At 31.7% G+C, this 15,070-nt stretch overlaps 2 protein-coding genes across 2 annotated transcripts; both read left to right on the top strand.

The window, feature by feature from the left end:
* The first annotated feature begins 3,752 nt into the window (after positions 1-3,752).
* Positions 3,753-9,322, top strand: LOC107920209 (diphosphomevalonate decarboxylase MVD2, peroxisomal). Its single transcript, XM_016849779.2, is given in 12 exon segments — positions 3,753-3,930; positions 4,244-4,546; positions 4,633-4,813; positions 4,816-4,830; positions 4,934-4,997; positions 5,084-5,147; positions 5,274-5,354; positions 6,428-6,514; positions 6,651-6,808; positions 6,942-6,990; positions 8,566-8,690; positions 8,884-9,322. Coding segments are annotated over 11 exon segments (1,245 nt in total). The 5' UTR covers positions 3,753-3,930; positions 4,244-4,339; the 3' UTR covers positions 9,098-9,322.
* Positions 9,323-11,071: 1,749 nt separating this feature from the next.
* Positions 11,072-13,742, top strand: LOC107919466 (uncharacterized). Its single transcript, XM_016848920.2, has 2 exons — positions 11,072-12,206; positions 13,157-13,742. The coding sequence occupies exons 1-2, from the start codon at positions 11,247-11,249 to the stop codon at positions 13,478-13,480; spliced, it is 1,284 nt and encodes a 427-aa protein (XP_016704409.2). The 5' UTR covers positions 11,072-11,246; the 3' UTR covers positions 13,481-13,742.
* The last annotated feature ends 1,328 nt before the right edge of the window (positions 13,743-15,070 follow it).

Here is a 15,070-nt window from a genome sequence, read left to right as displayed (position 1 = left end):
TTGATATTGTCGACACCAATTGAAAATTACACCAAAATAGAACCTAAAGTATGTTGTTCCGATAGTAGCGAAACAATATATTAATGAGATTAGTTTTTGTTTCAATCGATTGTGAAATTAGCTTTTGGATATGTGAGGCATTCATTAAAGTGTGTTTGTATTGAATAAATGTCATAAAATATAATTTTTTTATTTGTTTATTTTTCTGGTTATGGATGACTTTAACAATGTGTATAAAGTTTTGATATGAGTTACAATAATGTTGAATTAAATGAAGAATATCAACGAAAAGTTGTCACAATTGTTAGACAAGTTTGCAAAATAATTATGATGAAATAAAAGAGAATATAGTGCGTAGCTTATTGGTACATCATGAAACTTGTTTCATTAAATAACCTGTATGAGTTCAAATTATACAAGTAAAATATGTTTTTTGAACAATCTAATTATAGATTTTGATCATATCTGCTTTTTTTGACACAATACTTGAAACAACTCATAACTCTTTCTTAACCCATAAATAGGAGGATAATGCGCTTCAGCGCACTTAAACTCGCGTCCTCCTACATTGGCAACAATACCCATGCCAATGGAGGTAAGACTCAATCGGCGATAGATGAAGTATTAAATAAGCATGATAGTTATTGTATGGATAGTTTTAAGATTTTCGAAAGTATATTTCATTTCTTGTTGCCTAACTTAAAAAAAATTAGGGCTTAAAGCATGAGAATGTATTTGCAATAGAGAAGTTAACATTAATATTGTACATTCCTAATAATAGAGAGTCAAATTGGAACACAAGAGAGTAATTTTAACAATTTAGTAAAATTGTTAGTTAAATTTTTACTAATATTGTTGAGTTAACCATTTGCCAATTGCTTAGAAAACGGAGAGTTCAATGGAAGTACTAGGTTGCACTACTAATTTTGGTCACTACTGTGATGAACAAAAGAAAAAATAGAGTATACAAATGATTTAAAGGATTGTTTACGCAATTCAGTTTTCTTATGTCTACGAAACTTAGCTTAATAAGTAAATCCATTATCTTTAATCCCAAAATAACAAGTGATCCAAGTTTCATCACACTTTCAGTATAGCAACCTCACTTTTGTATCTAAAGAGCTAGATCACTTATCTCTAAGTTTTATAGTAAACTCTTTTGTTTACTTTCTTAAATGCACTCAATAAATGTTCCACAATTAACATATTGGTCTCTTTTCACTCGATAGATAAACCTATACAAGTCTTTTAAATACATATTTCAAATATATAGAAGCTTAAGATTTGTTAACATACTAAAGATGAAATTTCAATCCAACCCCTTAATAATAACAACTATAAAATAGCAAAATAAAATATATTTATAAAGACCAATGTAAAGTGGACGGTTGAAGATTCGTTCTTCAATGATATTTCGATGCATTCTCCACAACCCAAGGGATTTGATTGATTGATCCAATCCAATCTTCAAGGTAAGTTGTTATAAATGGATTGGCCTTCAAAGTTGGACTTTCATACATCCACAATATCATCACCATTCAAAACCCAATCATTTTGTTTCAATAAATTGTCAACTTCAAATAAGGCAAGTAACACTCTCTCGTAGTGATAACGAAAGTGGCCACACTTGTGCACTTAGCCAGCCACTTCAGAATCTTGCCTCAACCGATATGTTGCATATATTTGCTCAAATAAGAATAGATATGATTAAACCTATCTAAGATCAATTGAAGGAAATACCAAAATACCGTTGACATGATACAAGATACTGTCCTCACTTTATGGTAAATTTCACATAATTTATATATTTTTAAATAAAATTTATAAATAATTTTAATTACATTATTTATATTTTTATAGAATTAGATTGAAGCCGTAAATGAAACACATGTAAAAATATGGATTTTCCCTTCTTGACAAATATCTTATATTGAAAGGAAATGTCAACCAACACAAAATATTATAGCCTTTTGTGATTTCAAAATGTGCTTCATTTTTCCATTTCCTTCTTTAAATGCTCCATCCCATTACACCAACCCTCCTCATCGATGAAAGTATCTTGTATTTTGATCTCCATTAGCTAACCACTCACTCCTCGATTTCTACCTCAACAGTAACTCTTCTTGGTCAAAGATATTTTCCAGTTTTGTTCTCAAATTTACCTCCAACTTAACCAGTAGTTCTCTTTAGTTCCATTATTGATTCTACACCCTCAAGTTTTCTCATGAGCTTTCTCTTTTGAGTTGTTATACTACTATAGACCTTTCTATTCTGGCAGCCTACCTTGCAGCTCCCATGAGCTTTGTATAAGCTCATTCAAGGAAGGATGTGCAAGCCATCTAAAAAAGAATCTAAAAGGTCATGTGTCTCAGTCCTTGCTTCTATTCTTAATCAATAGTGGCCAATGATTAGACTTTAATCTCTGTAAGTGATAAACAATGGTCTCTGATCTTCATGCTCAACCCCAATATCTGTCTCATTCTCACAATGTATAGACTGATCTTGAATACTCTTTAACGATTGCCTCTACCACTTTTCTAATTGGCAATGTAGCAAAAGTGTCCAATGTAGACAATTTCATTATCTTGGTCAACCACTACAACCTTATTCCAGTCTTGGTTTTTACCATGCGCCAAATTCTCCCCAAGCTTTGATCCAAACCCCACTTTCAAGTGTTGACTTTGAGTTGCCAATACTTTGTTAACGAACCCACTTTGGAAATCCCCTTATTCTTCTCCAAAATAATAGATGATTGAGCAACAACATTAATCCTATCCTCATCAATTATGGCATTATCTTCCACCAAATTCATTAGGAGTCGAACCTTGATCCTGTTGGATTTTCCCCTAAAGATCATGTCGTAACATCATTAACTTTCTCATTCACTCATTGTGATTTCCATTTAACAAGCATCCACAGGCCAAAACTCTTCATACCGACTTAGTGGTTAACTCTCTAACCCCACCTTTTTTGATTGATCTTTTATATTTGCTAATGCTGGGCAACCTTCTTTTGGATGGCCATACCTCCCACAATTAAAACAAATTGTCAAGAGAGATTCATATTCTACTCTCTGTATTTCCTCGTCAATCTTGATTTTAGAGATTAGAGGTTGATTCAAGTAGGCAAAAACAACCATTCTAATGAATGTACCCTTGTTCTAGAATTTGTATTATAATGGATCTTTATCACTTTTTCTAATAACATCACCAATAGCTCTTAAAATACTTTTTTTTTATACATATCCCCTAGAAGACACGATAATCTCATCCAAACGATGACACTGTTCAAATATGATATTGCCCATAAACCAAACATGGACCTTTTGCCAAGACTTTGGTATAATCTTCCATTAACTAGGACTTCACCATGTAGTATTCAATCTCAAGATTCATTAATTGAAACGATTATGATGCCTTGTTAAGAAGTGCATTAAACCCAATCCTTCTCTTCAGAAGTTTGATGATGACCATCCTAGCCCATTAAAAGATGGACCCTTTGCTCCACCAACCATACCTTCATCTTCCATCATCGAAGTTTTCTCCTCAACTCCAAACATAGGAATTTATCTTTAAACCACATCAACCCATCCATCTACAAGTCAACCACAAGGTCAGTGTTTTGGGGCCATCTCTTCTCGACAAAACTATTTTCAATTTAGGACAAAAAAGAACTTAAGTAAAAAAAAGACTCCCTCACATGTCGGGCATATCAGTCAAACCATTAAATCAATGGTACTCAAGTAGTGACTTTTTGACTAACATACATAAATTAAACACAAAAAAAGGACTAAAATGAAATAAATCAACATTTCGTTCAAACCCCACCATTTACTATGTAGCCGCTACTGTGAAATCCCCTTGCGTCCCCGTTATCAAAAGAATGGCTGCAAAATTGAAGTACCTAAGCCATAGGGACTGAAAACGAAAGGTAAGAAGAAATATATAAAATATATTTATGGTAGTAAGGACGCATCGAAGAACAAAACTGGGTGAGTGTTAATGCCAATTGCATGAGATTCTAAAACGTGAGAACTTCAATAAATCCAAATCTCAGGTCAAGTCTGCATCAAAGAAACGTAGTTGTTGAGAGTCGAATAAGTTATTGAAAATATCGTTAAAATATTCAATATTTATTTAGGCAGCCTCCGTAGTTGAAAATTCAGTATTTTATTATTCGTATTGTTGTCTTAATTGGCTGCGCTCTTGCTTGTTCGTCTCAATCCTGCTATTTCTATAAGAAGTAGTTTGGGTTTTCGTTTTTTGAGTCAAACTATCAGTTTACTTCCTCTATCATCGCAAATTCTGAAAGAAGAGGGATCCGATCTGATCTGCTGCAAATGGGGGAGAAATGGGTGTTGATGAAAACGGCTCAGACGCCTACCAACATTGCAGTGATTAAGTATTGGGGGAAGAGGGATGAGACCCTTATTTTGCCCGTCAATGATAGCATCAGCGTTACTCTTGATCCTGCTCATCTCTGCACCACAACCACCGTCGCTGTTAGCCCTGCTTTCCAACAAGATCGTATGTGGCTCAATGGCAAGGTAAATTCTCTCTATATAAAATTCGAAGAAAAAAAAAGTAATAAATGTTCATTCGAATGATGGGTTTGGGTTTTATTTTACTATAGGAAATATCCCTTTCCGGAGGAAGGTACCAGAACTGTTTGAGGGAAATCAGAAAACGGGCTAGGGAAGTTGAGGATAAAGAGAGGGGAATAAAGATAGAGAAGAAAGATTGGGCGAAACTGCATCTTCATATTGCATCTTATAACAATTTCCCTACAGCTGCAGGATTGGCTTCCTCTGCTGCTGGTTTGCTTGTCTTGGTACTGTTTAGATGAAAACATACATACCCTTTAACCTTCTTTTTCTTTTTTACTTTGATGTTTAATACAGTTTATAGGACTAATGGTTTTGGGTTTGATGCAGTTTTTGCACTTGCAAAGCTTATGAATGTCAGTGAAGATGAGAGTCAACTTTCTGCTATTGCTAGGTATGGCCTTTTTTACTTATAGAGATGCAATAATTTTAGTTGTAATTCAATTGATGTTTTATTGATTTTTTGAAAATATTTTGTAGGCAAGGTTCAGGCAGTGCTTGTCGGAGTTTGTTTGGTGGATTCGTTAAGTGGATTATGGGAAAAGTAAGTTCTTTCTGTATGTGTTGAACGGTTCATTTCTGCATGTATTTAACAGTTCATCTTTCATCAAGAAGGGTAGTACTTTTGAGTAACCAATTCTCATATTTTCTTCTTTTTTAATACCTCTAGGAGGATGATGGAAGTGATAGTCTTGCAGTTCAACTAGTAGATGAAAAACACTGGGAAGATCTCTTCATCATTATTGCTGTGGTGAGTATTTTCTCCAATCCTCATGTTTTACATTTTTCCAATAGGTTTATAGTTGCTACTCTGCAGGGAGATAATTTTTTCCCCACAAGAAAATGAAATATACTTACAATTAGATTTTGCAAGATTCTGTCTCAATTAATCTGCATCCTTTCTCGTGGTTTGGTATTATTGATTGCTAAGTGTTTTAGATCTTGAAAGAATGCAGGAAGCATATGAAAATCAATAGACTGACCTGCATTATTTTGATCATTTGAGAATGCATAATCTCAGATCACTTTCTTCCCATGCTTTGCGTCTACAATTTATTTTCCACTTAGTTTCCACATATTCCTTCCAAGCATCTTATTGTGCCATATGATGCATGCACACATATATCCATTTTGATACATAAAGATACATCTTTTCATCCATATCAGACATTTATAGATACTACATGCACACATACTTGCGCTTCCATCCTTTGTGTATAAAATGAATGTTTTTGTGTTTTTGTATATTCTACATGTTGCACATACATTTCAAATATGTTCGCCTTCATTTTTTGCTTTACCTTTCTATTCTAATTCATGGAAAATATTCTTCTGAACAAAAGGACAGATTGCATATTGTCAACCCCGCCACTATGAGAGTAAGGCTTACATGGTTGCATTGAACAGTTTTTTACAATGTTAAACTAATACTTTTGATCAACTGTTAACAATTTTTACAGTAGCCATTGATTTCCAGCTCCATATAAATGTAATATTCTTCAATGTTGCTTGTGAGTGTTGGGCCCTACCATCAATTATAAGTACGTGGATTATGAATATATTCGCTGGAAATTTACTTATGGATGTTTACCAATTTCTTATGTTTAAGGTCCTTTAATACTGCGAACTCTTTTCACCAATCTTGGAGGTCCTGAACATGTAAACAATGTGTTTATTTATCTTTGTTATTAGAAAAAGATTTGCTACTTGGCATAGGATTGGATCTTGCATTCACCTGATCTGCTTGTGTCAAACAGGTCTCTGGAATGTTCCCAATAATTGTCATCAGGATTTTGGTTTTAATGTTTCTTTTTCTGGCTTTAGGTAAGTTCACGGCAGAAGGAAACAAGTAGCACCTCTGGAATGCGTGAGAGTGTTGAAACAAGTTCGCTTTTACAGCATAGGGCAAAGGTGCATTTTGGTCTACTTTTTTAAACTAGTGCAATTTTCATCACTTGTGTAGATTTCGTAATACATAAAACTATTTAAGGTTGTTTAAAGTTGTACTGACTCATGCCTACTCATTGCCGTTTTGAAATGTAATTAGGAAGTTGTTCCGAAACGCACAATACAGATGGAAGAAGCCATACAAAACCGTGATTTTGCATCTTTTGCAAAATTAGCCTGTGCTGATAGTAACCAATTCCATGCAGTCTGCTTGGATACGTTGCCACCCATATTCTACATGAATGATACATCTCACAGGCAAGTCCTCATTTACATATGCTGGTTCCTTTTAGGGGTTGACCTTTGAACTCTAGACTTGAGTTTTGATGAAAAGACGATTTTCCCATGTCACATTCAGTAAAAATTTATAATACATGTATTGGGTTTTCAGGATAATCAGCTATGTTGAGAAGTGCAATCGTTCTGAAGGAACCCCTCAGGTTCGTTTATTTCTGTCATTTTATTTTGCAGCAAATGACTTTAATTTTGAACATTTATCAGTCTAATCAGTAACCTTATTAAGTTAAGAAAGGTAGTAAGATGGTTGTAAGATGATAAATCTGGAGTTTAGAGCTACCGTGAATCATTTTGTTTCTTGGGATCTTTTTAATGAGTCAATACGCTGGGGGGTAGTTGGATTGTGTTATGTTCTGTCACTCAATAATTCTGTTGATTGCTTCATTTGTGAATCATTTTGTTTGTTCAAGCCTCTTATGTGAATTGATGGATAACCTAATGCAACAGAAAGTAAAACATAATACATACTAGATTATGGAACCTCCAGGATGTGGGTGAAAAGAATATGTACAAAACAAAGGAAGTTTTGATTGAAATGGTAAAATCCTGGCTTTGGGATATTGTTGTCTTAGGTTCAAGTCCCGTCAAGTCCCGTGATATGAACCTTTGGAGAACCACATCCCAAAAGTCAGTTATTGAGGTCGGAGAGCCCAGGTCCATATAACACTGCCCTAGGAAATCCCATACTTTCCTATGAGGAATCCAAGTCCCACACCTTGCAATTAGCACATAACATCATGCAATTTGTGAATTTGTTCTGGGTTTAAATTGTTTTTTTTAAAATAGTTTTTAATTATAAAAAGATAAAAACACCTTCATAATAATATTTGATACTTTTTGAATTGAAGGATTTTTTAGTCGTTTCCCTATTTAGGTTGGTGTCAAGTTGACTTGTGAAACCAAACTTAGCAAAAGACTTTATTTGATTAGCAAAATAATATGAACACCAAGCTTAACTCTTAAATATTGTAATCTAGAGTTTAAATGACCCATGTATCCTTTGAACACCAAGCTTGTTATTGAGGCTAAGCCATCCAAGTCTTTCACCTCCAATGGTGATCCACAAAATCACTTGCAACCTTCTCCAAGTTAAGGAATTTCTTCGAGCTAGCAAAGTGACTCAAGGTCATAATCAAACGTTTTCCCTTGCTTCTATCTCTCTGTAGCAAAAACCTCCCTAGAGAGAACAGTACTCTCTAGGCTTGCATGACATATGGCATAGGCTAAGGAAGTTAGTGTATTTGCAAAAAGCGAAGTACTTGATTTTTTTTTCTTTATTGTCAAATGGCAATCTCTGACTGATGATTTCAGTAATTTTTTCCTAATCGTTTCCTCCAATAGTAGACAGAATACTCTAAAATAAGATCATTAATAAGCCAGGTATTTAAGTGGCGAATTGCCTTATGACTAAGCGTTATTTTGTAACGGTTGATAATTTTGTTCAAAATGTAGTGTTGATAATGACGAAGTTCTTCCTTTAGAAAGATATTTCTCTACACTGCATATACATACGTAGATATATATATGTATGTATACATGTGATGTTTTTGTTACTTTGAACCCTTTCTTGCCATGTGTCTGAACTAGATCAATCCATTTAATGTCAGGAATCATTGAATATCTATAGTCGTTGTGTTGGGCTTCTAGGACATATGCTTTTCTTTTTCTTGCTTTTTAGCTGCAACTTTACTTGGAGATTTATGATGAAAAACTGACAGGTGGCATATACATTTGACGCTGGGCCGAATGCAGTTTTAATTGCACGAGATAGAAAGGCAGCTGCTCAATTAATTCAGCGGCTGCTATTCTACTTCCCTCCAAAGTCTGATACTGATCTGGACAGGTAAATGGAAATGCAGATGCTAAGAGCGTGATACCGAAATTGGATTATTCCCATACCATATTATCATAAGAAAAACATCCGTTCATGTATTTTATAGGTTCATTTCTCACTGCAATCTCTCCCCTTTCTCCTACATGAAAGACTTGTCAGATATTGACTTTATTTACTTCTCATTTTTCCCCGTTTTATTCAGCTACCTTCTCGGTGATAAGACGATACTTAAAGATGCTGGACTCGAGGGATTGAAGGATGTGGAAGCTTTGTCCCCACCTCCTGAAAATGGTTCAGCTCAGAAATACCCTGGGGATGTCAGTTACTTCATCTGTACAAGACCTGGGAAAGGCCCTATTCTGCTTTCAAATGACAAACTGGCTCTTCTTGACCCAGAAACTGGACTTCCCAAGTAAGAAGTGCCATACTTTCTCTCCGCAACATTGGTAAAACTTATCTTCAAGGAGAGCTGAATGTCTTTGAGCTGCAAAAGTGTCAGATAGGTTATTTCTTCAGCTTGTTTTCGTTTTATTTATGTATTTGTAGTTTTCTTTTTTTGCCCTTATGTCCAATTGAGGTTTGAATCCTCACCATGATTGAAACAATAATGAATAAATTGGTTGCTTTATTGACCCTCTAAACCGCTGCTATTTCCTTGTAATTTCCAATTGCAAATGCAAAAGACATGAATTATGTTGAAACATTGTTTTAATTCTTTTGTTCTTGAAAGAGTTTGATGGTTTCAACGTCTTTCTTGAGCGAAAAGAAATATATAGCCATAAGGCATTCCTATCTTTGCTTGACCCAATGTACGTATCAACTTTTTTTTCTTTTTTTTTTTAATCTGAAAAAATATATTAAAAGTAACCCCTTACTTATTCCTTTCTAAATTTTAATTAAAGCATATAAAAAACAGTTTCTCATTTAAAATGTGAATTGCCAAAAGATAAAACTGCATGCCTTTGAATTATTTATTATTCATTAAAATTAACGAAATTAATAAATTTACTAATTTACTAATTTGGTCAATTAAAGATGAAATTATTTTAATGTCTGGGTTGTTATGCATAGATTCGATGGTGAATTAGGCATTAGGCATTAAGAAAAGTAAGAGAAAATGATTCAATTGTTATATATTGCAATAACATGTGTGCAACAATGTATAGTTGGTCAATCCATAAACACCCTTTGTCAATCATTAAGACACAAAAAAGTTACAGTTTATTAATACTTAATTGAGTTGATATATTTATTTAAGAAATTTAATAGTTAATTATTTTAATTATTAAAATTTTTTTATTTAATAAAATATTATTAATATATTTTCTCACATGAAATTAAATATTTTATTAAAATAATATTTTAATTAATATAATTTTTATTTAATAAATTGTAGTTAATAGGCTTGCTTATATGAAAATTTTAAACAATATGTTGTTATAGAGAACTATGGGTGGTGTTGTTATAAGTGAAAAGTTGTTATAGAGGGTTAAAATAAAACACAAAAAAAATTCATTCTACTAAAAACTTGACTGTTGTATCAAAATATTGTTAAGCAAGTGCAAGTGGTTGTTATAGACAACTTGATTATATTTAATGCATTATTGTTTGTATATAAATGGTTAATTTTATGATGTAATCTAATAAATTTTTTTATTTAAAAAATTTAATATTATACATAAATTTTAATTTAATGTGTAATTCGATATATGAAACTTTTATCAGTTTTGGATGCCTCGTTCAACAGCAATAAGTTTGCTGGAAGTATTTATTTTTTATATTTTAATGAATACTTTCATGATTCCTTTTAAAGGACCAAGCTAAGTATTTATTCTTCCAACATAGCCATCTCATCAACTTTTCTTTTTATTTGAAAATATATCTTTAAAATGCCAATTCCCAAAAGATAAAACGTAAAATTTTTATATTTATTTAACTTCAGAATAATTAAATTTATTTATTTATTCATTCAATGTATAATTGCATCAAAATAAATATATTTGAGAATTTTTATCTAATTTTTTTAAGGATATTACAATGAGTTTATACTTAAAATACATTGAGAGAAAAAAATTTATGTATTAAAAAATGATGTATAGAAATATTTTAAGAAATAACTTTTTAAAAATATTTTTTACAAAAATAATTGTAAAGAAAAGTTAAAATAAATTGTAAATAAAATAATTGTTTATATTATTTGTTATAATTCCTTTCTTCTGGATGGGATACAATAGTTGCTTATTATGATGAACTTTAACAATTGATTTATTAAATAAGGAATTATTTTAATGCCTTGGTTACTTGCAATGTTAGGCTAGCATAGAATCAGCGGTGAGTTAGATAATAAAATTTGATTGTTATATATTGTAATAACATGTTTGTAAGGAATTACGTATCTTCTATTGTTTCATTTCATTAAAAAAGAATGGAGATTCAACATTTCACTCATGCTCATCCCTTAAAACTTGTTGATTCCAACCAAAAAGATGACATGATCTCTCCATTTGTGAAGAGCTCTGCTCTTCTTCTTCTTCTTCTTCTTCTTCTTCTTCTACCTACGGTTGCATGGAATGCAAGTTTTTCCTTCATAAATCTTGCATGAAGAGCATTCCGCGACAGTTGATCAATCATCGCATCCATCCATGCACTCTCATATTCATCACATTTTCTTACGGTTTTGAAGAATGTGATTGTTGTGGCGACTATATTGTCCCCCGCATGAAGTTCAGCTGTGAAGCATGTGATCTCAATCTCCGTGTCAAATGTGCCCTATTTCCCACCATAGACTCTGAAGATGCCAAAGAGATCCAACACTTCTTTCACCCGCATACACTAGCTCTTGTCCACAACGATGAAGAATATGGCAGCGAACCTCGTTGTGTAGCATGTGCTCAGATTTGCTTAGCTACTGCACCAACTTTCAGGTGTAGCAGATCATGCGACCACTTCTTTTTACATAAATCATGCTTTTTTAAATTACCTGGCAAATCTGTAAATATTAAGCATCCTTTTCATCCCAGACACCCTCTCACCATTACATCCCTTCCATACAATGATCATATCCGCACTTGTGATGCATGTTGCCGGGGCATTGATTCAACTCTCTTAGCATACAGCTGTCGAGAATATGAGTGCAAGTTTAACCTTCACTTGGATTGTTATGAGCTGCTGCCCTCTATTAGGTTTAGTGGCCATAAACACCTTCTCTCTCTCTTTGAGAAAACACCCGATCTTTCTTGCCATCTTTGTGGTGAAAACTGCTGTAACTTCGTCCTTCGATGTGTGCCATGTGACATTAACATCCATCTCCAATGTTTTCCTTCAGCACCTAAAACAATAAAGCACAAATCTCATCTCCATCCTTTAATCCTTACAAAGTCTCCTTTAGAGTATGAGTTAAACTCAGATGAAGAAGAGGATGAATTTTATTGTGATGTTTGTGAGCAAAAAAGAAACCAAAAAGAGTTGATTTACTATTGTGTGGAGTGCAAATTTATTGCTGAAGTCAACTGCGTGGTTTCACAGGTTAGTATATTTTTATTATTGAATTTAAACATTTAATTGAATTGCTTTTAATTAAATGTTTATCTTTTAAAATATTTGCTTACAAAAGCTTACATTAAAATTTAAGAAGGGATGCTAACATTAGGTTTTGACCTTAGACTTTAAGCATATATATCTTAGTATTCTTCATACATATGTATATATATATATATATATATGAGAATAAATTAAATTAGGATCATCTTAAAAAGCATAGCTTTTAGGCACCAATAAAATAATGTCACCTCATTAAATTTTAAAGATAATAAAGTATTATTATCCCCTCATTCATATCTAATATCCATAAAATAATTTCTCCATGGATGGTTGTATGATAATAATTTCATATTTTTAAAATTTGATAATGCGACAAAATTTTATTAGTGCCTAAAAACTTTAATTTTTAAGATCATCCTAATGTAAGTTTTTTTCTCTCTCTCTCTATACATATATATATAAATTGGAGGGATCTATTTGCCTTAGGGTAAAAGTGATTTTACATTCTTCCGTACCTTTTTATACAATTACTATTTTAACAATTCAACCATTAAACTTATCAATATATTTGTAATTGTCATGCATTTAAATTTTTTAATCAATTTGATATCTCTATCATATCAATCTAAAATAATATATATTTAACAATTGAATGTTATTTTTCACATAGAATGGACAGTTAGAAATTTTTAATTTATATCAAACTTGACATGCATGATCTACATGAATGGAGAATAAAATATGAGTGTTGAATTGTTAAAATATTAATTGTATAAAAAGACTAATATTTTTAATTTTAAACCACTTAAGTTTTACACTAGTATAAATATCTCTCTCTCTCTAGTAAAGATGAATACTGATAATGAATTAAAGATTAGTACGTATAAACAACTAAACATGAAATTATCTTATTGTTTAAATTGTATGTGAATCAGGTGTTGTCATTAATTTACGAGGACAATTCTTTTGAAAAAGAAATTTCAGAAGGTGATGTGAGTCAAAAAGTTGAATTTTATCCAGAAATTCAAAAATGGCATGTGAAAGATCTCCTACTTAAGGGCATCAAATTAAAAGCAAAAATGGAACAGTTAAAAGGTGAATTGGATGATGTGGAAAAAGAGATGAGGAAGACAGAAGATATAATAGGCAATCTAGTGGGAGGTAGCTCAAAACTGTTAATTGAACTAGTTAAAAATAACTCTCAATTGCGAGATTTGTTCAATGATGTCAAATATCAAGGTATTGACAAAAATAATTAAATATATTTATAAAAATAAAGATGAAAATAATATTATATATTTTATTGTAATTTTAAATTAATTTACCAATTTAATTAATTAAGAATAGAATTACTTTAATGTCTTATTTGCTTGTAATCTTAGATTATGCATAGAATCAGTGATAAATTAAGCATTAAGAAAAGTAAGAGAAAATGTTATATATTGCAATAACATGTTTGCAATGATGTATGTATTTTGTATTGTTTCATTAAAATATAATGGAGATTCAACATGTCATCCATAAGCACCCCTTGTCATTCTTTGAGTTGGGGAAAAGAGTGAAATGGTGCAAAGCATATAGGAGGGACATTTTTGGCCCAGCCTAGTTGTGACCATTTATTCGTAATGACAAATTTGGGATATTTATATTTTTTGTTAATTTGATTTTAAATTTTTTTTAGTTAATTTTGATCCTTAACTTTTTAAAAAAGTCAAATAATTTTTTTAAACAGAAATATTGCTTAAAACGTTAGTTTTTTAATGATATTGGTATGGTAAGTCGTATGACAATCCACATGTACTTTCATGCTGACATAGTATTATTTGTCTTATATATTATGTCAACAAATAAGTTTAAAAATATAATTTTTTTTTAAAATGATAAGAATGATAAAAAGTTCATAATTTTTTTTAAAAAAAATGAAGTATATGTGGATTGTTGTTCAAGCTATCATATTTAAAAATTTAACGCTCAGTATTTCAATTAAAAAAATAATTTAACTCTTTTTGAAAGATTGATAGTCAAAATCAACCTTTTTTGTAAAATATTGATAGTCACATTTAATTTTAAAAAATAAAGACCAAATTGACAAAAAAATATAAACTTTGAAACTAAAATTGATATTATACTATTTTAAAAATATCAAAATTTAAAATTCTCAGCTTTAGGAAGTGGTGGGTAGACCTGTCTATGGGCCTTGCCACTCGGCCCGACTTGAAAGTCCGCTCGTAAAGTAGGAAGATTTGAGTAAAAATATATGTTCGAAAATGGGCTTAAGCAAAAAAATAAAGCCCGTTTATAAAATGAGTTTTACCTAGGATAAGACTTTTTTGGCTCAGGCCCAACCTGGATATGAAACAAAAAAAAAATCAGCTGTTTTTTTTACTATTTTGCTACAATTTCATAATTATGTTGCTACTGTTTTGTTGTTATTATTTGGATATTGTATAACTCTTGTTTTATTGTTAATTTTGTGACTATTTTTCACATTTGCTTGTTAAGTTGCATTTATCTTAGTGTTATTTAAGTATACATATATTAATTTAATTTATTTTCAATTTGTTGGGAAACATTTATTTTAATATTTTTAGTATTTTGATGTATTATATATTTTTAAAAAAATTATATAAAAAATTTAATATGGACGTATTGGGTCAGGCTCAGCTTGGGTTTTAGTATTTTTATACGGGCCGGGTTAGGCAAAATTTTAAGTCTATTTTTCGGGCCAGGCCCGAGCCTAGTAAACATGCCCAAATTTTTTTGTTTGGCCAAACCTAAATCCAGCCCGGCCCATAAACACCTCTAATTGTAGGGTGAAAGGGTAAGGAACCACAATGACTTTTATTGCA

This window comes from Gossypium hirsutum, chromosome D13, assembly GCF_007990345.1.
Source record: "Gossypium hirsutum isolate 1008001.06 chromosome D13, Gossypium_hirsutum_v2.1, whole genome shotgun sequence".
In the NCBI taxonomy this organism is placed as follows: Eukaryota; Viridiplantae; Streptophyta; class Magnoliopsida; order Malvales; family Malvaceae; genus Gossypium; species Gossypium hirsutum.
The sequence above is the reverse complement of the archived record's forward strand: the minus strand, read 5'-3'. Positions and strand labels throughout refer to the sequence as shown.